This window comes from Helicoverpa zea, chromosome 6 (assembly GCF_022581195.2).
Source record: "Helicoverpa zea isolate HzStark_Cry1AcR chromosome 6, ilHelZeax1.1, whole genome shotgun sequence".
NCBI lineage: Eukaryota > Metazoa > Arthropoda > Insecta > Lepidoptera > Noctuidae > Helicoverpa > Helicoverpa zea.
In genome coordinates, this window is record NC_061457.1 from 3,289,507 (window position 1) to 3,316,259 (window position 26,753).

At 36.7% G+C, this 26,753-nt stretch overlaps 1 protein-coding gene across 4 annotated transcripts; it reads right to left on the bottom strand.

Moving 5' to 3' along the window:
- Positions 1-761: 761 nt before the first annotated feature.
- On the bottom strand, positions 762-25,843 carry LOC124631124 (annexin B11-like). Of its 4 annotated transcripts, none has more exons than XM_047165311.1 (9): positions 25,566-25,843; positions 24,550-25,026; positions 21,096-21,272; positions 11,637-11,841; positions 5,557-5,636; positions 5,133-5,205; positions 2,253-2,426; positions 1,526-1,707; positions 762-847 (listed from the first exon to the last, which is right to left on the bottom strand). In XM_047165311.1, the coding sequence occupies exons 1-9, from the start codon at positions 25,581-25,583 to the stop codon at positions 791-793; spliced, it is 1,443 nt and encodes a 480-aa protein (XP_047021267.1). In that variant the 5' UTR covers positions 25,584-25,843; the 3' UTR covers positions 762-790. The 4 variants fall into 4 exon arrangements, with proteins under 4 accessions (XP_047021267.1, XP_047021268.1, XP_047021271.1 ...); XM_047165312.1 differs by having other exon boundaries at positions 24,871-25,026; positions 25,566-25,841; XM_047165315.1 differs by lacking the exon at positions 24,550-25,026 and having other exon boundaries at positions 25,566-25,839.
- Positions 25,844-26,753: the final 910 nt, after the last annotated feature.

Sequence of the window (26,753 nt, forward strand, 5' to 3'; positions counted from 1 at the left end):
TGTGAAAAGACTTAAAACTAAACATTGCAAGAACTACATCTATAACATACAAAATATTTCTTGTACGTATATTATAAAAATGTATGAAAAAATGTGGGGCAATATTAATTACTCTTAAAAGAGGTACTATTATAATCTTTAGACATCATAAGTCGAAGGCACGTTTACATTAAGAATGTAAGTATGAAAACAAAAACTATGTATATCCAATAATAAACAATTGTATATCAAAAAGTCGTACTCTTCATAATATTTATAATTTTTAAATAATTTTATAAATATATCAATACTTTTTGCTGAGATTTTTCGTTATCAGATCACGCGAATGAATCGAATATTTTATGTAGTATTATGAAACATACCCTTCTCGGCAGCCAGGTAAAATAGTAGTAATGAAAGAACACTATGGAATAATCATACGAAATATGAAAGTAGCTTAATTAATAAAGCTAAGTATTTTTATGCGATTTCAAATGTAATTTTGTAACAATATTTAAATTTGATTTTGTTGCCTGTACTTAATATTTGGCAATCACTTAACATTTCGCCTAAATTCAATTAGAAACTTGATCAGATCGATTAAAACTTTTAAAAGGCTAATTGACGCATAAAGTCATACATAGACACATTCAAATAGTATAGAAAAAACTTACATTTAAAAAACATTGAGATACTTCAGACGATCTTACAAATAAATGTGAATGACATCAAATAACTATGGAGTTTGAGATAAAATGTATGAATCTTAAATATTGATGTACTTTATAAGCCGAGGGCTGGTGTTGGTTATTTAGTACAGGCCCAGGAGACCCAACAAACACTTCTTGTAGTGGCCGGAGCAGTCACCCTGGAAAATAAAGAAATATTACATATTAAAATGAGAACATTGTTAGACGTGACTGTAGGTATCATTCTGTCAAAAAGTACATTATGTAATTTTTACAATATGACGAAATAATAGCTTAATTCTCGAGTACCTACGATTTGATTTTATTGTTCACTATGACAAACTTGAGACAAAAGCATTTCTTTATTACTTACAAGCCGTTTTCCCGCGGTTTCACCCGCGTCCCGTGGTAACTACTGCCCGTACCGGGATAAAATATAGCCTATGTTACTCGTGGATAATGTAGCTTTCGAATAGTGAAAGAATTTTAAAAAACGGTCCAGTAGTTTTTGAGCCTATTCATTACAACCAAACAAACAAACAAAGTTTTCCTCTTTATAATATTAGTATAGACTAAGGACCCAGTCTAATCGGGGGCATCTAAGAACCAGCATTAAACATGAAGCAACTGCTTATACGAACGAATTAACTAGTTGGTAGCCATGCCTAAGAAGTACTACAGATAGCAGGGATCATCCAAAACGGACATTACGGAAGGCATTTGTTAGTGACACCAGCCACCTATCCAGGGACCAACTCCGCCAGATTTTGGTTAACCTCCGATCAGTCAACTCTTGTGACTGTTTTTTAAACACTCTAAAACCATTTTTCACTATAAATAAATAACATTAAACCCACCTCGATCCAGCTCTGCAGCGTCTCCCCGTACTTGGACTGGAACATGTCGGATATATCGCCGAGATCGATCTCGCTCCGCGTGACCATGACGCGGATGAGCTGGCGGTCGTTGGTGCCGAGACCCTTCATCGACTTGTGGAGACGTTCCGCGAAGAATAGGGGCTTGTTGCGAACGATTTTCACTGAGGATTAGAAAGAATAATATTAAGAATGCTGTAATTTTTTGTGTCTTTGTGAGCTTCTAAAATACCTACAATTTTTGGGAAGGTTGGTGTGGACGAAATGAAAATCCCCATTTTGTCCTTTCTCCATCAGCGGAACAGTTTGGAAAACATTAAAAGCTACTGCTCCAAAAATTGGTCATAGTGGTAACCAGTTGATTTGATTTAATACGATAGCTGAAATGTTAAATTGTAATAAGTGTTGCCATGTGTAAGTTTAGTCCCTCATTTATACAATGAAACAAATTATGTTTGACTTAAGTAACACTCAAAACTTCAACACATCCATTTATATCTCTTTATAATAAATCACCCATCAGAGCCTTAGTAGGAGTCCAAGTCACCAAAAAAAAATTCAATTTATTTCTTTGTATAAATGAGAAACCATTGTAAAAATATAACCCGTGATTCTAATTTTGGCAGTCATCAGTCAAAAATCAATCTAAATCATCATTTTGTGTAGTCTAGCACCTTAAATCACTATATTAACCAGCTTTGATACACACCAATAGCCCTCAGAGCCTTCTCAAGGTCACCGGAGAACTCAGCCTTGATGGCGTCATCAATATCATGTCCAGTGAGGAACTGATACTCTTGGAAGATGGCCTTCAGCTGCGGGAACGAGCGCGAGCAGAGCACGGCGTTGAACACAGACTCGTCCGTACCGAGACGCAGTTCACCTGGAAAAGGAAAGGGTGAAGGGTTAACTAGGTGACATTTTATCGAGGTAAAGTACAGACGCTTAATGGTTTAGAAGCTCAGATAACCTCCCCACTCAGAGACATTTAATGGTTACTTAAGCCATTCCTTAGTGAAGGATTTGTATGACATTCCGTCACTAAGGAGTGACTTAAGTAATCATTAAATGTTTCTGAGTGGGGAGATAAATGTACTACAATCTGTCAAATTCCTTCAATAGATTTTCAACTTTATGTAAGGTTCTATGTTCATTGGGAATATTTTATTAAATAGCTGGGAGAAGCTTGGTGTTCCTGTTGTTTATTTGTGCGAGGTTAGGAAGAGCTAAATGGAAAAGTAATATCTATACTATACTGCTTATTAAAATACAGTTTATCCGAGTTATAAAATTTTGTTTGGTAATGTTATTTGTTTAGTACTCGGTTGTAAATAACAGTATTACTCGTACAAATCTTTTTTTTAGCGCGACCTTGATGAGAAGCCAGGAAATAAACAAGTCAAGATCAAACATATTTTTTGTCAATATCTAAAGACTCGCCGCTGTGCAAAAATTTCCTCTGTACATTTGTATAAATAAATGAAAAATAAATTTTAATTTGATAGGAATAACGGGCAAATAAATTAATGTGCTATGTAATTTTGATATTGCGTAATATCCGAAATAAAAGATGTATTGATAAGCCTTTCCTTATCAGTACACATGAATACCAATCGATCAAAAACAGCAATCGGTCAGCGCACTCCCAATGACTCATTCGGACTAAAAATATAAATAAACATGAACTCTACGTTATAACATCACTCACTCTCATTTGTTTTAGTTATACGGGGAATTCAGCGTGGGAAATTGTGACGTCATTTTTCAGTGACGTATGTTTGCGTTAACACACATATACCTACGTCAGACAACACATCCTTGTTGTGCAATAACAATGTGGCCTCAATTAAAAGACATGTTATTAAGTGACGTATACAAGACAAGAATCTGTCTATGGAGTTTCTTGCCGGCTCTTCTCCATGAGACCAACTTTTTGGAACCATGCAATTAGTGTGACGTAGCTATCATAGGAGCCTTCAAAGGCCTATTTGAAACAAAAAGACCTGAATCTTTCTTGTATCAATAAAAACAATGTGGCCTCGTTTACACAATTTATTTAGTGACGTATGTAAGACTTAACGTGACGTGTCAAACAAACGTCAGACAAGAATGATTCTTCCTAGTGTTGCAATAAAAACAATGCCACCTCATTCAAACGAACTTAACGTAGGTATTTCCAAAGAATATGAGTAATACTATACTCCATATACGTCAGAGGTTCAGTACATTTAAGATGAATCATGAACTTTAAATTAGCTATGATTAACAGATAATGAGTAGTAGTTCGTTAACCATTTATTAAAAATAACTAACAGTGAGATGCTGAGGTCATGGGCAGAAGTTTTGGGAATACGGCTTTGATGAGATCATAGTTCACTTTTCAATAGCGCTTCGTAGAAAAATAGAACATCGAAAAAAAAAATCAATATTTTAAGTTTACTGCGTAAACTATTAAAAATAGATAATATTATAATAGGCATGCCCGTTTCAGGCTACGATTTGTATTTATCTTTATTTTGTACATAATATATCATGGACTAAATACCACTTTACACAGCTCAATTGTTGTGTTTAATTATAATGTGACACAATTAAATATCTGCCATGTTCAATTTAACAACTACTTAAGAGAATCACATTAATTGGTTAAACCTAATTAGCAGCTTAACAGCTGTTACAACTTAAAATTCATAATTTGGAAGCTCAAATTACCATCAATTATTCACTTTACCCATCTCACATGCATAATAGTTTGTTGTATACACATAGCGTATAGTTGAATGCTCTTGAACTTTGGTTTACAAAAGAACGAATGGCAACAGTTGCTTTTAATCGAGATCTACTAGTACCTATTTGTCTGTTATTTTCACAAGGACATCGCGAGCAGTGTTTTTGTGATTCTAGAACTGAATCATGTTTTGTACAGATTCGTACAAAGCATGCATGATATAAAAATATTAAATCACATGTAAAATACGTTTAAAAATATAACACTACACAGATAAGGAAAGAGTATCGCATCCGTCCAGACGCATTAAATTGCAGCATTAAAATTTGTTCATAGATTCGGATTAAAAAAAAAACTAAAACGCTTTCTGATTTGTTTTGAAATACACACGCTTTCTCATTTTAGTTTATTGCACACAAATGTTTTTTTTTTTATTGAAAATTGATCCGCCTTCTGCCATGAAAATTAATACCATATGTGGAACTTTTTTGTGGTCATGATACTCATATACATATTCATCTAGTTAATATTAAAGGTACATCTCATAAAATTAACACCTTTCTGTGCCTCCGTATATGTCACGCACATGATTGAGGGCGATAATTTTAAAAATAAACGGCCTTGTTTACTATAAGAAGTTGTTGTGAACGCTACTTGATACTTTTTTCTGTACAAACTGATAAAAAATTAAATTAAGACACACTGTATTTAACTTTAGGTCAGTCTTTACCAAAATCAGTAAGTATTTTTTTTTGGGTTTTAAACTGATTAGCATATTAAAAATATATCACGTTTACTAACTCTTTAGTGCTAATCTTATTTGTGACTTTATTTCTGTAGGCATAAGGTTCAAAATCTTACCAGCTTGAAGCAAACTCCTGGCGTCTTCCCTAGCCTTGTCGACGTCAACGTGGAAGTCCTCAGATCTGTTACCCTGGAAATTACACAAAAAGATTTTATTACTTTGGTTCAATGCTTTCTAGTTGTTTTCACTTATTCTTTTCAAATAAAAGGACAACCAAGCATGGATAGACATTTTTTATCATTTAAAAGACCAAGTAATTCTTTCATACCCTCCAAAAGAACTCTCTTAACAAGAGAACAGTATTTTTTCTAGATATATAGATGTTTTATCTCTCGAAAGTGGGTGAGCCATGCTTGTGTCTACACAAAACAGTGGCTGGCAACATGCTGTCTGAGTAATACAATAACATCAGTCAAACCAACCGACCGTGAAAACGTTTCGTCCAAATCTCCACTTAGCTATAACAAACACAATATTTACCATAGACAGTGATGTCATCAGCCTCTTGAAGTTCCCAGATGTGTCACCACGCAGATCATCTTCAAGGAGGGTTCCGTACACTGAGGAAAGAAAATAAAAAACAATTAAGCATTATTTAAAGCAAATAAGTCACAACTGAATTAACTGGGACCACGGAGTAAGGAAAGATGAACGGAGTTGCCATATGGCAGGTCGATCAGATGTCGTCTACGGGGTCAAATATGTACGGCGAGTGTGACCAAAACGATCAGTTACGGGTGAACTAAAGATGCTATGATATCTCCATCATCATTTTATTTTCTGTGACTGGGACCGTTTGTGACTTAAAATGCACGCTTGAGTAGAGCACCCGTCTTTTCGCACATTCTTCGTCACTTCGTCAGTCTAAAGTAAAACAAAGGTGTATGCGACATGATTACAAAGACTGTACTCAGTATAGAACAATGATTGTTGATCTTTTTTTATTTGTATGCAGGAGTCATATTTCTTGGGAAAAATAAATGTTATACTAGATCACGAGTACAATGACATGGTTCCATGTTGACTGATTTTGGAGGTCAAGGGGCCATTAGTCTAGTTCTACTCTGGACAGTCAAATGAATACCCTTTGTGGAAGAAATGTCAGAGATATAGACGAAATCGATAAGAAAACAAGGTTGTGAAAGGGAAATTTTACGTGGGTTTTATCCACAACGCTTGGACCATGGCCAAGTTAGAAAATGTGTATGCTAAAACTGATAGTATTTTGTTTTAGGCGGCCAAATGTATCTAGTTTCCAGGTAATGTCTTTTTAATCGAAGAAATATGTATGAATAATGATCGTTTATTTATATGCTTTGTTTATTTTATAGAATTAATTTCTTGAAGTAACGTCACAACTTGGAGTTCTGCCCACCTCGTCAATATACTGGGAATTTTAAATCTGTCGTACTAAGGAATGTGGGTATTCCCCCAGAGAGATTATTCACTTTATTTTCCTATTAATCAGATACTATGAAAATAGCCACAAAGGTTTGCATGTTACAAAGTAAAAGGAAACTGCTCATTACTTAATTAATCATTCTTACATTTCTCATTTACGCGACCTAACTCGGACAGTGAGTTGATTACGACCCACTCCCACTTATGAAAAGGAGGCCTGAGCTAACATAAAAAAAATATAGGCCGGTTACATTATATTTACTGTTCCAATTTTAAAAGACAAGAAAACTAGTCTTCTTAACCCCTTTAACATATTTTTTTCCATACAATACATTTGGAGCACATGACAACAGGTCGCTTTTCCTTACGCAGATAACAAGGCAATGTTAACCAAATTGTTGTAAACGATTGGAAGTCCGAACACGCAATCCAAGGCTACTTTTGACAGGCCATTAAGCAAAAACAGGCAATTCATAACATAGGCTCCGAAAAGCCTCAGTGACGTCACACCGTGACTTAACATCCATTTTTGGCTTCGATCCAAATATTGTTCCGGCTTGCTGAATAATCGACGTTATGGTACGTTCACACGCGCGCGTTCAAATCGACATTCAACGGGCACAGTCACGTTCACGAGCGTGTAAACGGTACGCCCGAGCTCGTGAACGCGCCCGTGCCCGTGAATGCCGCGAATCGGTCGAGTGTCGGTTTTTTGGCAAAGTTCAAAGGATGAATGTGCGGGCGCCCGGCGACTGTTTACACGCGCGCGGGCAGTCAGTCTCTCCTGCGCTTTCGTGACGATTAAACGTTCTAAGAAAGTCGCTACGATCGGAGATTACAACATGGCGGAATGGTTAACGTCGTTCATCATTTTGATTCTTTTTCCAATAAAAATAAGTTAAGCCAAAGGCTATGACAGCAACAACACCGAGATCCTCGCTGCTCGCCATTCTTGCACTGACTAATACGACGGCGCGCGTGTGAACAGCTAGAATGTCCGCCTGCCCGCGACGGGCTGCGCGCCGCGCAGCCCGCCAAGCTGCCCGCCGGGCTGCGCGGTGCGCGTGTGAACGTAGCATTATACGTAACTGTTGTATTTTTTATGAAGTTACTGTAGTACACTTACTACGGAACCCTTTGGATGGTTCTTACTGGAAGAACACGTAACGACCTTGATTATGTAGTAGTAATCATCGGTTAGGTGACGATACTCATCTTAGCATGCAGGTTGATGTTAGAGAGATTTTAATTGCAATAATCAAAGCAAAGACATTCATCTACAACATGGTTTTTATCAGTGTTTGCATTAGGCACAGCTGTAGTCTGTAGTGTTGACGAACGAGGTTTTTTTTTTGTGTGGATTCTGTGATAATATAGATTTGGACCAGCGCCAACGCGTCTGGCAAGCAAGGCAGCCTGATATCGTTTGAAAGAATGCAGAACCGTCTTGATAACGAACACAAAAATATTTTTTGAAATATCTAAAGTTATTTGGAACTAGTTGCATTAATCTTGCAGATCTAATTATACGATACGAATTTTCGAAATACGAACAACACCGGAATGTTTTCTTTGAATTTGATTCGAAGAACGGAACCAATTTCAAAACAACATATCGTTCACCTTTAGTTCATTATTTCATTGTTATTTACGTTTTTAAAAATTGCCATAGTATGGCGAGTTTTAAAATAGAAGACGAAACGAGAGACGACGAGGGAGAGACGAAGTGGGGTAGTACTACAATTGTGACACTAGTAAAAATAGTTAGGTAAGGCAGATTTTGAAATACCTAGGATTAACAATGGTCTCATCGTATCCATTAACGCCAAGTACAATTGTAGTGAATCGGAACTCAGGAACGGTGTTATTTTAGGCGCGGTTGAAGGAAACCATTCATTAGATGTAACATCACAGATGTAACATCACACGTATGAGGACGAGTGAGCGAGAAACTTCAAGTTTTACACCAATTCACACGATTTCATACCAATCGTGTATTGTTCTAGATTGGTTGTATCCTCTGTTTTATTATTATACGGGTTCTTGTGGTAAATAAACTGGTATTGACCGATTCTAAATTCATTTGCCGACGTCTTATTGGTAAGTGCGAAAGGGTCCAGACCTCTAACTAGCGGAGCGGAAGTTTTTAAACTACTAATAGAATTTGAAGAGTGCATTTTCGGTCCTGGGTAAAGGATAGCTTCGTTCTTACACACAGCAACCACCCTAGACCTAGTTTTATTTTTGAAAGGTAACAATTTTGAGAGCTTGGTAAATCAATTAATTGAACTGTAGAAAGTCAATTGATTAAAGTAACTTTTAATCGAAACGACACGGGTCGAAAGTCAACAGCTGTCGTACGATAGCTGACATCACACCACTGACCGTTTAAAAGTTTGAGCGAGACGCAAGATCTAGTGCAATTGAGGAAAACGTATGATGCCTAAACCCCTTAGCTACAGTTCGTATTATGTAAAAGGAAGTATAAGTTATTTTTCATTAAGTAGTTCCACTTAAAACTCTAATCACATGGAATATGAGGAAATAAAGAGTGATTCAATTATACAAGTTACATCATGCATTTCTGTTGACCAAAAAGGCAAATGAAAGGACAATGGGCACAAATATATGAGACCTGGTATACCCCACCAATAGCGATGTCATACATATCATTGGATAGGCCTTTTTATGTAGAACAACATTTACTATGACAGCTTTGCTGAAATGTTTGTCCGTTCTGAGATATAGATCAAAAACTGTGCAAAAGTTAAACTAAAGTTAACTCAATAATCTATTGATATCTCAAGTTTTTAGAGGAAAAACTAAGTTCCACTAAGTGTAAGTCTCCTGAGTCCTACCTGCTGTGCCCGTTAGGGTCCATAAGTGTTACTATTTTTTAGCATTTCAACCTTATACTGTACCAACTGGATATTGGGCATGATGATAAACCCCACCAATAACAAAGTCATACATATCGATGGATAGGTCTTTTTAACTGGAACAACATTTACTATGACAGCTTTGTTCTATTGTTTGTCCGTTCTGAGATATAGATAAAAAACAAACTTAAAATGAATGCAGATTAACGGCCAGTTTCTTCATCAAAAGTTAAAGTTAAAGTAATGTCTAAAGTAAAAGTAACGGTCAAATACGTTTTTTCAAGGCTAAAGTGACAGCAAAACTAATAGAAAAATTGAATTTAACCGTTACTTTTACTTTAGACATTACTTTGACTTTTACTTTGGCTTTAACTTTTGATGAAGAAACTGGCTGTTAGTGTTTAAAGGAAAGTCTATGTATGTCTTCGATGTACTAAGTACCTGCATACCTACTGAGTCTGCATTTGTTACAATACCTATTTAGCAGTTCCACCTTATACTGTACATGTGTGTTACTCAGACAAGAGTTTCTCTTTCTCATGATCATTAAATCTTTCCTATTCTAAAGTACATAAAAATATTGATTCGACCGGCTTTTAGTTTAACCGAATGCAGCTGAGTGTTTTACAAGGAGTGACTGCCTATCTGACCTCCTCAACCCAGCTTCCCGGGCAATTCAATACCTCTTGGTTAGACTGGTGTCAGACTTACTGAATTATGACTACCCGCAATGACAGCCAAGGATGTTCAATGACAGCCGGAACCTACAGTTTAACGTGCCCTCCGAAACACAGTCATTGGTGTCCAAGATATACTTAGGTAGACAGTACATACAAACTTAGAAAAGTTGCATTGACCTGGAATCGAACCCGCGCACTTGAGTGGTTGGTTCTTTACCAACAAGGCCACCACGACTTACATAATGATTATAAAAAAAAAATTAAAAGAAAGACATTGGTGTTATTTTTCAAAGAAAATCAGATTACAGTGTTGATTAGCATTGCTTTTTAGCCATATCTCAGAACGGACAAACAATAGAACAAAGCTGTCATAGTAAATGTTGTTCCAGTTAAAAAGACCTATCCATCGATATGTATGACTTTGTTATTGGTGGGGTTTATCATCATGCCCAATATCCAGTTGGTACTGTATAAGGTTGAAATGCTAAATAATAGTAACATTTATGGACCCTAACGGGCTCAGCAAGTAGGACTCAGGAGACTTACACTTAGTGGAACTTAGTTTTTCCTCTAAAAGCTTGAGATATCAATATATTATTAAGTTAACTTTAGTTTAACTTTTGCACAGTTTTTGATCTATATCTCAGAACGGACAAACATTTCAGCAAAGCTGTCATAGTAAATGTTGTTCTACATAAAAAGGCCTATCCAATGATATGTATGACATCGCTATTGGTGGGGTATACCAATCTGCCCAATGTCCTTTAACAAATGGAATATTATGACGACCATTAAAATTATGTTGCCGATAAGGTTACTCAACTTACGGGAAAAATTGTCCATGTCATGTTTAAGTCTCATTTTAAAGAGAACCTATAAAGTGGACCATCACTCTATGCCCAAAAAGAAAACTTTAAGGTGATTTAAAATAGGTAACCTTATAAATTTCAGTATATTAAAGTAGATACTCTGTGCCTTGTGTACTTCACTCAAACATTAATTGGAACCAATACCTACCATGTATGTTTATCACGCATAACACCTGAGTCATTTCAAGGTCCTGTATGCATAAGTACCTTTAGATTCCTACTAGAAACTTAAGTGCTAGCGCATGTAATTTATCAAAGTGCTCAATCAATTATTGCACTTTTACTTCAAGGTTTCATAAATAATATAATAACTGACAACAACATTCTTCAGATAAGTAAGAATGTACTCTTGATATGCATGACTATTCATATCAACAATGACACAGAAATAGCAAAATACAACAAGCATTTCTTGACTTTATTTAGTTCTGCCTTTACATCAGTGTATATCCTTATTTACAGCTACGACACTTCATTTTCAAGAATAGATTTCAGTACGGTTACATTATCCCTGAGTACGTCACTGCAGACTTCGTTGTTCGAAATAGGTGAGCTTACCTGTCAGAGAAGATCTCACTGATCTCAGTGTTTCAATGAGCGTCACACACAAAATTAACTTTCATCTTCGAATTTTGTGGTTACAACCTCTTCCTGACTTCACGGTACAAAACAAATGACAATCAGCACGACCTCCAGCCCTAAAAAATCTGTCAGAAAAAAGAAATACTCACTGGCAGTGTAAGCTTGCTTGATGACATTGATCTCGTGGTTGGACATAGTGCACATGACCTCAATGAGGACATCCTCATCCGTGCCGATGCCCGCGATGGCATCGTGCAGCTCCTTCGAGTAGAACTGGGGCAGAGGAGTCATGAGGGCCACCAGGAGATCCTCGAACTTGCCGCTGGTTTCACTCTTTAAGTCTGCTATGAGATCCTGTTGAGAGAAATGGTTGAGTACATAAGTGCATTGTTCTTTTAAAACGACAATACTAGACACCCAAACGAATATTCTCATAATAGTATTATATCCTAGGGGAGGTGTTCCGAAGTCCAAAATATCGACCTGTTTACTTGTAACTAGTTTTGTTGTGTACGTAGTAAACTTTTATGGATGACCCGAGTAGCGGAAGGTTTTATTTCGAGGAAGTAACATAAAAGTAGATTTTTCTTTTTCTGACTTTTCAATCATTTTACCTAAGCAACAAAATAATAATTTCCAAAAAACTTCAAATCAAGTGATTACACGAAGCAGCTATTTGTTTGAGTTACTCCAATGACCATTAACCATTAGCATTAATGAAATTACACAGTTACTCACAAATGCTACAGAAAGCCTATTAGCTAAAGGGTTATCTAGCCTTTAAGCCTATCTATAGGTACTAATATAAGAGTTCTTTCTACGAATGGTCAAGTAAACATGCGTATTTACAACTTTCAGCGAATGGCGATCGATGAGACCTTGTCATCTATCAAGGGGTGCCTAATGTCAACTTGGTGCCAGAAATTCGCGAAGCAAATTGATCGATTAAATCTGTCTGGTTGGGTCTTTGTAAGTAAGAGGTTATTCTTATAAATAATGAAGATATTATACTTGAATGAGGAATTTTTTTGAATGGCAATCTTAGTTTTAATAACTGTATCTAATCAGCTAAACTATATGACTGTGTCTTCAATATGTGCTATTTTTAACGACTTTTTTATCAGTAGTCTACAAAATAATTTGATATTTCCTTATTGAATTGTTCTTCAACAATAATAACAACAAACAGAACAAAAACGTTTCTTTGTCCTTCCTTGCCATAAAACCAGACTAAAATTACCATAGCTTATTTACTTTTGTTGTGTATAACACTGCGCTCGCCAACACGCATGCCCAGCGCTGTGAGTACGGGCAAATCGTCCCAGCTTGGGGGAGGATGAAATTGTTGTCCAGCAGCGGCCGGTTTTCGGCTGGGAAATGATAAGTATAAATTCGATAGATGATCGGGGGAAGCCGATGTTTGTTTTCGACGTGAAATCGATAATACTGGTGACATCGGGTCTCGACTTCTTCCGACGTTATTTCCCAAACTCAAGTCTTGTTTGTATTTTTTTTATATCTCTGAGATATTTTTTCTATTTACCGTACTGAGAGCTTTGAACGAGGGTTACCTATGTATACGTCAGCTAGAACTTGTAAGAACTTTACAAGAAAAAAAATTTCCCAATCATGTTGGGGGCGGCTTCCAGTCTAACCGGATTCAGCTGAGTACCAGTGCTTTACAAGAAGCGACTGCCTATCTGACCTCCTCAACCCAGTAACCCGGGCAACCCGATACCCCTTGGTTAGACTGGTGTCAGACTTTCTGGCTTCTGACTACCCGTAACGACTGCCAAGGATGTTCACTGACAGCCGGGACCTACAGTTTAACGTGCCATCCGAAAGCGGAGCTACCTAGTAAACCTACCAAACTCAAACTCCCTGCATATTCAATTTACATCTTAAAAACTTTGCATATTTCCATTTAAGGAAAAAAAAAAACATATTTTTCCTTGTTCAAATATGCACGTATCGCGTTTACTGGGGCACCAGTGCATAATTATATTAATTATACATTGACCGAGGCCAATGTAACAATGGTGATTAAATACGATATACTTACCTACTTGTACAGTCAACTTCAGGTCAGTGGTAACAGTTTTATAGGAAAATCGTACTTATTACTATTGAGTTAAGGTGCATGACAGTTACCACTGATGTGCGGTCTACCGTACTTACGGCCATTCCCATATTCTATCTGTTGTTTTGCTGACTAGAGATAGCAATTTGACACACCACATATGGGGCTAATGATGGGCTCATGTCAAAATTCTACCTCTACATACAAAACAAATTAACAGATGCATAGAATAATGAGGACGTCCATAAGGTAATTGTATAAATCACATAAAAACATATCTAGAAAATATGTTAGGCCCAAAATAAACCAGTTGTATATATCTCCGATGCTAAGCGCCTAGTGTTAAAATAAATACCTAACTAATTTCAAGCACTGGAGGAATGCCAACGATTTTCTAATTCGCATTTACGTAAAGTACTCATTCACAAAATAAAAGTATCATTTCATAAATAAACTGTTTATTTTCTTCGTCTCATTTACCTACTTACTATACTTACATAATTTTTGTAAGTTAGTGTATAGATAGTTCAACTCAGATTTGCGCGCGGCCCTATGTGTGCGTCGGCTTGTAAATATACAACTTTCATTCGTGTGACAGTAACGTCGTCCGAGCATGACGTGTTCTCATCGCTTTTTGTTATGGGTACAGTCGTTTACGAAAATGTCTAGTTCTTCACGGAGAAAATGTTTTAAGGAGTCAGGTAGCGTTTCAAAAAAATGAAACAACATTCAAAGCTTTTTATTATTACATTTTACAGTTTATCATTATTTTCTCATACGGCTTTTCAAATTGACATTGACAGTATCTAAGATATAAATGAAGTGAAATATCTAAGATGAATTAAATACTCCTTACATATTTTCTAGCTCGGGGTACGCGGACAATAAATAAATGTGTGGACTAAGAATGTAAAAGACCTATAATTTAGTATAATAATGGAAACAAAATGTGTGGGGAATTTTAAAAAATTATATTGCTTCGCATAATGTCGACCAAAATAAGACGGAAATAATGAAACTCATAAATGAACGTTTAAGTCAAATTGATGAAGGGATGTTGGGTAATTCTTGTCGACATGTACAAAAGAAAAAAGAAGAATACTATAGACATTTTGACATGGAGTCAGAATTTATAATTAACATTGGTGAAAGTAGCGAATCCGAAAATTCATCATTTGATTTTTCAAGTAGCGATACAGAATCATTATAAATAAATAAACTAAATTACGTAATAACTGTACTTTAAACAGCCGTATACAACCCCTAAATAACTGTATTTGTACCCGACTGTACCTCTTGTCACGCACACAAAGTCACTGTATATGTACAAGGGTTACCCACACATAGGGCCGCGCGCACGACTGAGTTGAACTTACTATAGTAGCTAACTATTATGTAGGTATGAGTACCTATACTTATATACTAAGGTAAACGTACCAATACTCGTCGGATTTCGGAAATCACTGACTTTGAAGCGCTACTGTGTGTTAAATATTCAATAGAAAATGAAAATTTTTGCATGACGTGATAGAGTATTTATTCGTTATTCTAAGTAACTAATGTTTTTAGGGTTCCGTAGCCAAAATGGCAAAAACGGAACCCTTATAGTTTCGTCATGTCCGTCTGTCCGTCTGTCCGTCTGTCCGTCTGTCACAGCCGATTTACTCGGAAACTATAAGTACTACAGTGATGAAATTTGATGGGAATATGTGTTGTATGAACCGCTACAAAAATATGACACTAAATAGTAAAAAAAAGAATTGGGGGTGGGGCCCCCCATACATGTAACTGAGGGATGAAATTTTTTTTTTCGATGTACATACCCGTGTGGGGTATCAATGGAAAGGTCTTTTAAAATGATATAAAGTTTTCTAAAAAACATTTTTCTTAAAGTGAACGGTTTTTGAGATATCAGCTCTCAAAGTCGTAAAAAGTATGTCCCCCCCCCTCTATTTTTATAACTACGGGGTATAAAATTCTAAAAAAAATAGAGGTGATGCATGCTAATTAACTCTTTCAACGATTTTTGGTTTGATCAAAGTATCTCTTATAGTTTTTGAGATAGGTTGATTTAACTGTAATTTACGGAACCCTTCGTGCACGAGTCCGACTCGCACTTGGCCGGTTTTTTTAATAATTTTAATGGGTTTATATACTTATTAAGGCAAAAGTAAAAAAAGGGCGATTTGTACCAATAGTCGTCTGATTTGTACGGATACTCGTCAAATATTCCCAGTACTCGTCAACTTTTAATGCTAATGTGAACTCTCTGCTCTTGAACATAAAGTTCAAGTTAAGTACATTTTTTTGTGCTTGAATTTGTTAAGCATACTTGTACCTTTGAAACATTAGTTAGTAGATAGATAAAAGACCAAATCCCTATTTAGAATAGCAGGTCATAATCTGTTAGAAGAGCAGGTATTCAATAAAACAGATACATAGTTGCATTTTAATTTATATTCCTATCCATCAAACGCAGTCACAAAATCAGTCTATAAAATATATGTTGTATTTCTTAATCATAATAACCATGCAGTCATGTGCATTGTAGCACGAGTAAAATAAATTACTATTAAAATATTTAAATTGTAAAATAAAATAATTAGTTTTCACAAAAAATAAAAGCCACATTCATTTATATAGCTTTCCGCGAAATAATTACTAACATTCATAAATATGCAGGTAAGGTTGTCATTCATCAAAACTTCTGAACTGCTTAGCACATGCTTAGTACGATTTGCAAAAATCTCTATAGATAGTTCAAACTGTCTTAAAGGTATCAATCAAAAAAATTTTATGATTAGGTACAACTAAGCGTTCAAACCCAATAATAATAATATCTAATAAGCCCCGCAGGGCATCTGAGGTGGATGACGGGGAGTAGCGACCCCGCGAGGCTATGTATACCGAGTGCTCAAGGGAGAGTATACTGTCCCCCATCTCCGGCCTGCCGGAGTGAAGCATGACGAGGGATAGGTCTCCCGCCTCTTGGCTTACCTCATTGGCCGACCAGAGTGGAGTCGCTAGAGCAAGGTTAGCAGCCCTGCTCGGAGAGTAGGTGCCTCGTGGTAAGTGGCGAGTAGGCCGGTGATGCTGGACCCACAGGGAGCGCGTGCTCTGCGTTTAAAGTCCGCCGAGGTATCCTCACCCTTCAGCCGCCCATGCCATCCCTATTGCCCTCAGGTTGCTATTCAGTGACTGATTCCCGGGGGCCCAGCCATTGTCACCGGCAAGTGCAAAAGTTCCTCATCACCATCATCCTTCGAGCCTTTTTTCCCAACTATGTTGGGGTTGACTTCCAGTCTAACCGAATTCAGCTGAGTACCAGTGCCTTACAAGAAGCGACTGCCTATCTGACCTCCTCAACCCAGTTACCCGGGCAACCCGATACCCCATGGTTAGACTGGTGTCAGACTTACTGGCTTCTGACTACCCGTAACGACTGCCAAGGATGTTCAATGACAGCCGGGAACTACAGTTTAACGTGCCATCCGAAACACAGTCATTGGTGTCATAGGTACATACAAACTTAGAAAAGTTGCATTGGTACTTGCCTGACCTGGAATCGAACCCGCGCCCTCATACTTGAGAGGTTGATTCTTTGCCCACCAGGCCACCACGAATATTTTTCCAGGTGCCATAGTTCCTATAGTTTCCTATATCCTAATCCACTAACATCAAAACGCAATAGCCCAAGTAGTTTTCCTCCACAGTTAACTAGCAATTAAATAGTTTAGTGCAGAACCGGGGATTGCCCTTGGGTTCATTTCTATAGTATATTTTATACAGGGATAATCGTCGGTTTTGCGTCACCTTTTCATTAAAGTTGTCTCAAAAGGGCGTTTTAAATTTTCTTGCTGCATCTGATGTTGTGTGTGGCCCCTTGATTTACAGCTTTTATGAATTTTCAAAGGCCCTCTTGCTTGTAGTTTCTTTCAGTCATGATCTGCTATTAAAATTACGATCATGCAATCACTAAATACATACAATTTTAAATAAAAAAATCTTACTTAAGATTACTCTTTACCCATCAATATCGAATACGACAGGCAAAGAAGTGACAGCGATGGAAGCTATGTCATCTTAGTTTTAAAACTGATTTTAATATTTTTTGCGTCAAAACTAGTTAGGGACGTTAGGGAGACGCGGTACAATACGCGTGACGACATGCAGTTATTTCGAACAAAAAGCATAGTGTATAGTTATCGGCACGAATCTTGAGCTCTGACCTACATCTGCGCAGAAGTGATTTATTAGCAAAGGACCAATCCCGAGTGACGGCTATGACGCGATGCACTGCGGGCCAATCACCGCTTTAACCCGCCCCCGCGCCTCACTTCATACCACAAAAGGGACCCAATAAATTACTTCTTCACAGGCGAAGGTCAGAGCTCAAGATTCGTGCCGATAACTATAAGAACAGTAAATTTTTGCTTGCCACAAATTGTAATCCAAGCGTAGTAGAAACAAAGGCTAGTGCTAGAGTTACTTGTACCCAAAGCATTAGATCTTAATCGAATGGCGGAAGCCTACAGCGGCCAATATATACCTAAAAAAACACTCGTAGAAAGTGCATACTTATAGAAAACAGGGGATTTAACCATTAAGAAACATATGAATTGAATTGAATAACATGACTGTGTACGTTGTACGTGTATCTAGAACCAGCAGAGTAAAATTTACCCCTAAGAAAAAGCTTAAAAGAAACTCAGTTTTATGAACAAATTTAGTCTAAATCTTAAATATGTTTGTTCTAGACAGTTAAAAATTTTGTAAAAGTCCCGATATTCGCTGTTTATTTGCATTTTGTACTGTAAAACACAAAATATCCTCATTATGACGAGTTTAGGTGCAACTTTTGAGCATGTCCCAGTAGTCGTCATAATAATTGTAAAATTGACGGGTTTTGGGTCAAATCGGAGTTTTAAAGTACCAATAGATGTCACATTAAAAAAATATATCTTCTATGTTAAAAGTATTCCAAATTGCATATTACATCGTTAGCAAATAAACTTAACTATCTAATTAAACAAAGAAACATACCACAGAACCCACTGGATTTATGTAAATCAAAACACAAAACCACGTGCTGAGTTTCACTTTTGACAGCTGAACTTCACGAAAAAACGATTTTGTTAGGGCACACACGTTTAAAATAACATATCTTAGAAGCCGTGACTGTTAAAACCCCGTATTGTTATTTCAATTGTGCAATATAATATCAACAATATGTTTACATATAAACCGGCCCATTTTAAGTTCAGTAGAAAAAAAAAAAATGTTTTTAGATTAATTGACGACTATTGGGGCATGACGACTTCACCCGCGTTTACCTTATAGTCATCCTCCGAGCCTTTTTCCCAATCATGTTGGGGTCGGCTTCCAGTCTAACCGGATTCAGCTGAGTACCAGTGCTTTACAAGAAGCGACTGCCTATCTGACCTCCTCAACCCAGTTGCCCGGGCAACCTGATACCCCAGGTTAGACTGGTGTCAGACTTACTGGCTTCTGACTACCCGTAACGACTGCCAAGGATGTTCAATGACAGCCGGGACCTACAGTTTAACGTGCCATCCGAAACACAGCCTAAGATATACTTAGAAAGTACATACAAACTTAGAAAAGTTGCATTGGTACTTGCCTGACCTGGGATCGAACCCGCGCCCTCATACTTGAGAGGTTGGTCCTTTACCCACTAGGCCACCACGACTTTACTTATATATACTATAGTATATTATAATAAATACTTTCCTCCATACAAATAACGATAACAAACATAATTAATTAATACAAAATTGTAGGCGACCAGCTGCTAATAAGTAAATGGGCGCTCAGCCTTTTAGTTAATTGGTAAACTATACCACAAGGACAAAAAGTTAGTAATTATTATCCTATACATATACATATGTAGATTGTTTGTACTTTTGGCCTATCGCTTATAAGTATTAAATAATAAATGCCGAACAGTTGGCCTAAAACTTAGTTACAGTTTGCCTGAAAGATATGTAGGTAAACAATGAAAAATAGTAGGTGAATGCTTTTTATTATTTATTCAAGCTCATGTTTTGATTGTAATCAAAACATAAAGTACAAGAAATAATCAGTTACTATTGTCATTGCCGATTTATCATTAGGCTTTGATAATAACGAAGACAACACTACATTAAAGATACGAACTCTTATCTTAATTGAAAATGTAAACAAAGTAGTTTCGATCAATCTTTATCGTAGATAACATGACTACTACATTTTTGATAACACATGCTTCATACCAGGGGCCCGATTCTACTAAGTTAATAATGTCAAAATTGAACAGAAATTGAATCGCAATAGCAGTTTTAACCATTTCGGGCATTCTGCTGCTAATAAAAAACCAATCGTATTCCAATGACATTCGATTGGTTTGAGATTAATCTGCCATTTGGTCTATACTTACAGTAGTTTGCTCTACAATCATATTGCGATCGTAAATATTTTGCAGACTATATGATTCATTATTGAACCACAGAATCGGATAAAAACGTTTATTTAAAAGAAAAAATAGGGAATGCCACATACGCTTCAATCGTAATTGAGTCGTGATTGGATCTCAGTCGGTTGTGAATCGTATGTAGCTTAAGTAAAATTCGTAGAATCGCGCCCCAGGTAGGTCCTTTTGTAAGTAGAATATCCACGACTATCATGTTCCTCTTTTACTATTCATTAATATTCGTCAGCTAATTATCCAACTGTCATTAGTCAAAACAATGCACGAAAATGTCAACGTAAAAATTAGATAAATGGTTCGCGTTTACTGTAGCTACTCTAGACTTAGACTGGCCAAACAAAGAATAACAGCATTGTACAGCACTTTTGGATTGTTTCCCTATCAAATAGGTACTTTTAAAGGTAAACAGAGGCAGATCATTCTTTTGTTTTTTTATTGATAAGTGGGAATTATGATCCCTGAACAAGTAAAGATGTAAATCATACCAATGGAGACAGAAGGTTGACGGGATAAGTATTTTTTATCTAATAATTTTATAAAAGCGTTGGAATGAGTCTAGACGTCTAGAGCGATAGTCCTTGAACTATGCCGATTACAGACATAAGCCATATGGACAACATAACGATTTCAAACTATTATTAATGTGTTACTATGGCCAGACTGGACGGAAATGTGTAGACAGACTTTCTTCTTTCAGACAGGGTCTTTCCTAAACGAACTTTATGATTATTTCTGAAGCTTATATTTTCTTTTTGGCGCCAACTGTACTGTAGGCACTTTCATCATTGCTTGCCTATTTTCGGTAACTTTTTTTACGCGCCGTCATTTATGCAACTGCAAATAGACTAAGGCTCGCGTTCACTGACAACATAAACGTAGGTTTTCCTAAAACTATTGTTTACCTTTTATATTTAATTCAATTTTCAAACTAAACAGTTGTTTTAAGATAAACTGTTCTTTAAGAAAAGCTGTCGATGAACTTGAGCCGTAGTCTTAGCTCTCCTTAACATTAAACGAACTGTAGAGAAATATAAAACTCACCTTTCCATACAGGGTTTTGAACTCAAAGGCAATGCGCAGACGCTGTTCATTGGTGCGTCTCGTTAGGCATTGGATGATGGCTTTCTCGTCTGTGCCGAAGCCTTTCATAGCCTTACGAAGGACTGCCGCATCTTCCCGAGGGTCGAAATTGCTGACCGGCACCACTGTGGGCTTCGTCTGTGAAAAAAGACTTTGGTCATACTGGGTATTTGACTGCGGTTGAGAATGTTAAGTAGGAAGGAAGATACTTTTATTATGGAAAAATAAAATAAAAGTTGAGTGAAACACAAGTTGATACTGCAGATTCGGCTTTTAAAAGTATGACTTGTGTAAGAAATGTTTCTATATTGATGATATAATGAGGATTACGAAAGCTGCAAAAACTGCCTATTAGGTACATGAAAAAAACAAGTACAGCCATGACTCTAGTGCTATTTATGTAGAGATACAAAGAAAAAAACAAATAACTTGTTTGACTAACAGCAAATTATTTAGTTTTAAGATAAAATCAAAACACAAATTATAGCGTTTGCGTGGGTGTTAGTGCATCTTTGATAGAACATCGAACATAACAGCGTTACACACACAGATAAAGAAAAGCAAATATTGTTATTGAACCTAAAATGCATCGAATTTAAAACAGATGTGTTATGCACTATTAACGCCTATTTAATAGCTTCTTTACGTTTTGTAAATATAAATCTGACTAACCGTTGGGTATTACATTAATGAATCATGCATAAATACAATAGATTTGTAAAATGATCGACATTTTAATATTAACAATGTACCTAATCGTTGCAAGCATGAAGGTTGAATATTATCTGTATCGTGGGACTATTTGTATCCAGTAGGTCAGTAACAACGATAAACGGTTTGCAATTGACTTCTATGCGATAAACGGTTCACAATATTTGACTAGGCGAATCGCTTATTTAGACTTTCAGCTGTGTGGGTACCTAGCAGAACCTCTTATAAAGATAAGTATCTCTAACAACGTAAACACGTACTGAACAATTCCACTTGTTAACTCTAGTTATGCGTGCAACACGATTGTCTTACAAGCGCATGACACAATTGGAACAAATTCGTCATTGAAACATAAAAGAAAATAAATACCGTATAACGAAACGATTTAAATCCTCGTCGTATACCCATTGAAGCTCTATACGCACTGCGCATACTTGAATTCGATGTTACAGAGGACATATTAATTAATCGATATTTTTTGTCAAACCAACGGAAATAGCACAGTCACATCACTATTAAACACCATTACACGAGTAGATTATTGGTTGTGCGGCTTAGAGGTGAAACCAAAGGTGTACTTTAAGATCACATCCATTGTACTGGGGACCAATGCCAAGACTGAATCGTTGGTGGCTTTGATAAATGTACTGAGAGACGAAGTGAGCATAACAATGTAATTGCAGCAAACTGTTCCTTGAATAGAGTCACAGTACAAGTAGGTACGTCGTCAGCCTCCTGTGTTACTCTCAATAATGTTCGTCACGAATTCAAACTGAGTTCTTTTTTTTAAGAACACTAGGAGCTCTTATGTTACTGGCTAATTGGATTGTATCTATAAATCTTTGGAAATCAATAAAGGGCCTATCCATTACGGCAGATACAATAATTGCTTAAAAATGTTTTAGGCATCGTTCAGACCAAACGTATTGTCGGCCGCTGACTGTGAGCGCGCGTTACGCAGTTTATTGCTTTTCCATATATATTGAAATTGTCGTTCACACCGAACCGACTATACGCTGTTACGTCGTCTGTTGTAGCTGACTCTCAGTGGCCGATTATTTTACTACGCGACTATGCACGGCGGACGCGGATTGGCTACGCGGACGCAGTTGCCGAATAGCGCCGCTCCGCCGCGTACGCACCGCCGCGCCTCGGTACAGCACGTCGATAATTAGTGTCCCTTTTATATAAACTTAAACGTATTAAAGATAGTAACTCATCGAATGTTTTACTGTCATACGAAAATATTTCTTGAACTTATTTGGATAAAGTCTATATTCGAAATATAAAGTATGAAATTGACCAAGAAAACATCTCTTCAAATTTAAGGGATGTACCCACAATCTCTTCTTTTTATTATTTTCGTCTTCCTCTAGAGCTTCGCAAATGGCAACTATCTGAATGCGCATCATTTAATTGAAATATCAGTAAAACGTCTGATTTGAAAAAATAAATTACGCTAGTTTTATCGTTTATAAAATACTAAGTGCAACTTCAAATACTGAGCCCCTTTATGTGTAGAATAGTCAGCCGCTCAGCGTACGCATCTAGTGTGAACCTACAAGAGCCTATTCTTTTGTTCACACATGTAGCGCATCGTACGCTATAGCCTATTGTCGGCTTGGTGAGTACGCGTACTGCAGATTGAGTCGACGTTCACACTGGGGCAGACAGTGAGTATACTCACAGTCAGCGGCGGACAATACGTTTGGTGTGAACAATCCCTTAGCTATGTATCGTCGCTAATCCAATAGGTAAAGTATAGTTAGATGACATAAAATTTTTACTATAATTAATTTCATTATAAATTCCCATTAACTTGAAAAAATCTAGACTATACGTACACATATGTACGCATCTGAGATGTTGCATCTTTGCCTTTGTATACTCATGTTATCTTTAATCTTCACACTATTATGGATGCAAGAAAAATACAATAATATTAAAACTACATAGCATTGTGTACTTTAAATACCTCAAAAATATCAGCTACTTGCATCTCTAGAAATCCCTAGACTAAGAAAAGAGGGAACAAGATATACAAAAAAAAATACATAGAAGGTAAAATAATTCAAAGTGACTTTTTGTAAATAAAAAAAAACCTAATTACTTATTTGCAACATTGTTATTTACAAAAATATATGTGTGAATTTATTTTATACATGTGTAGTTAATTTTTGCATTACATTAAGTGCATCGTAGTTCATGACATATAAAAACATGCTTAATTTGGAAAAGTAAGAGTAATGTAATAAATCGTAATCAAATACAAAGTTTCTAAAGCAACACAAAACATGCAAACTACAGAACAACCATGCACATAACTGCCATTGTTTTGCTTATCACAATAAGTAGCTTTTGATCAAATTAGTGCAATAGTAATTAATACTGAAGAAACAACTTCTCGCACAAAGAAGAATAAAAAAAATAAGCGATACCTTACCACATTGGGCCAGCACACATTAGTAGTTACGGGACAATATTTTTAAATTCACAGATATCACGAAACATAAAATGTCTGAATTATAATAAAAAAAATTTAATAGGGCCTAACATTGCTACGTTATCAGCTATATTTTATTTCCTCTTAATGTAGGTATGTAAAATAAAACTGAAATATATTACCGTTATATCATATTAAGTTACGATACATTACTTTTGTGCACACCCAAGTGGCAAGGATAGTTAAGGCAGCTCAACGTACCTTTTCATATTGAGGCACAGATGACACACTGTAAGCTTGATGGCTATGTGCAGGTGACTGATACTGTTGATGCCCCTGATATTGCCCCTGGTTACTTTGAGGGTAACCTTGGGTAGCTTGCGGGTAACCTGGCTGGGCATGCCCGCCCTGCCCTGGGTAAGCACTTTGAGCAGGAGGGTACCCTTGTTGAGCTTGTGGGTACCCTGTTTGAGCAGCTTGTGGGTAACCCTGAGACGGGTACCCTTGAGCAGAATTTGGATAACCCTGATTTGTTTGTTGGCCTGGATATCCAGAGCTCTGTTGGGGATAACCCTGTGGTACCTGGGGGTAACCGGGACCGCCACCAGGCTGAGGTGCTGGGTAACCCATAGTTGGGAATCCTGGCATTGGTAATGGGTTCCCAAATGATTGTGGGGCTGCGTTGCTGAATCCGATATTATGATAGTATTGTTGTTGTTGCGGGTTTCCAGCTTGGCCCTTGAAGGAAATTAAAAGTAATGTCAATTCATCTAGCTAATGCTGTGATAATGTGTGTGCATTGAAAATAATTTAATTTATATGTTTTATATCCTGTTGTATAATTTATGCACAAATAAACCAAATTAATTCAGATTTATAATGAGTAAAATGCCCAGAACCATTCAAGAGATAAGCTATAATATCTACAGTAATTTTATATAATTTCCTTATAATGTAATTAGATACCTATAATAACCAGCCTAGAATATCACGTGTCCTATTTTTTTAATATTGGGCTGGAACTTTGTGGAAAATTCATAAACATTTCGTGAGATATTTGAAGAGGTGTTCATTCTTTTTATGCTTTCACTCTTTTTGTAAGCACTACAATACACTTTTGTGATAAACAAAACAGTGGATTCTCTAAATGCACCGATATCAAATTACCGAAACCAAACTTCTTGCGAATTATGCTATTCATTCCAAATTTAAACACCGTGCATTACAAAAGACCCAAGCCATTACTACAACTACACAGAATAATTAAAAAAACTTACTTGCTGCCACGGATTCATTTTAATGCGACTTTGTTGATGAAAAACTTATTAGACACTGAGTAAGCAAGCGGTAAATGCTAACAGAATTGGTTGTTGTGATGAATAACTTATACACGCGCCGGTGACTAATAATTCTATTGCACCATGAACACAAGAAATCTACGTGATGACGTGAGCCGGTTCCGCTACTACTTTTCAATGGGAAATCTACTTTCTGTGAGAAAGAACTTAATATTAGTGCCAGTGACCGATGAGGACGTGACGTTTACAAAAACTGACAACATTGACAACTGCTGAGTTGACATTGTTGACAATGACAGAGACGATTCGTTTCACGCAAGCACTACCGCAGCTAGGTACTGCAAATATAGCAGTAATACAATATTGACAACTAGTACCTAACTAATAGCAGATGGCGATAGCGTCGACTGTACTTCAAAAGTCTTGTAATATCTTGTTCCACTCAGTAAACTCAATGGTAACTCGACCGCAGGGAACACGCATATTAAAATTTGTGGCCCCTAAGCTTCTAATCACCACCCCCACTCACTGATGTTACCAAAGAATGCTTTCTGCACATTAATTTGAACAGCGACAAGTCGCTAGAAAGAGCAAGTCTTGCTCTTCGAGTTTGCTCTAAGTTTGACGAGAGTGTCTGATTATTTTGACTATTATTCTGGAATTTACCTGGCTATTACCTACTCGGGCAACTCGATATCACTTAATAGACTGTAAGACTAGTACCTACTTCGACTCAGACTAGACTAGTAGGTACTATTAGGATGTTTCTATCAATTATTAACACGTATGTATAGCGTCTTTTAAATCATTGGATTTGATTGATTGGTTCTTTACTTGAAACTGCAGAATTTCTCGAATAATCTCAATTCGAATTTAGCAATGACTAATGTGAACTCGAACAATAAAAAAAATGTACGTGTACATGGAAAGTTTTGTGCAGGTGCCGGAGTGTTGCGGAGAAAATCTCAAAGAGCATTTGCGGCTTTTAACTGGAACAAAAGTATGTTAGCTCGGGTCTTCCTCGGCTCTTACGAAAAGAGATCGTAACAACCTATTGTGTCCTTTGCTAGGACACAAAAATCTAGGAAATAAAAAAATATAATTGTCATAAAATAACTTTGCATTCTGTAGCAATCACTGTCAGTCAATATGGAAAGAATATAGCGA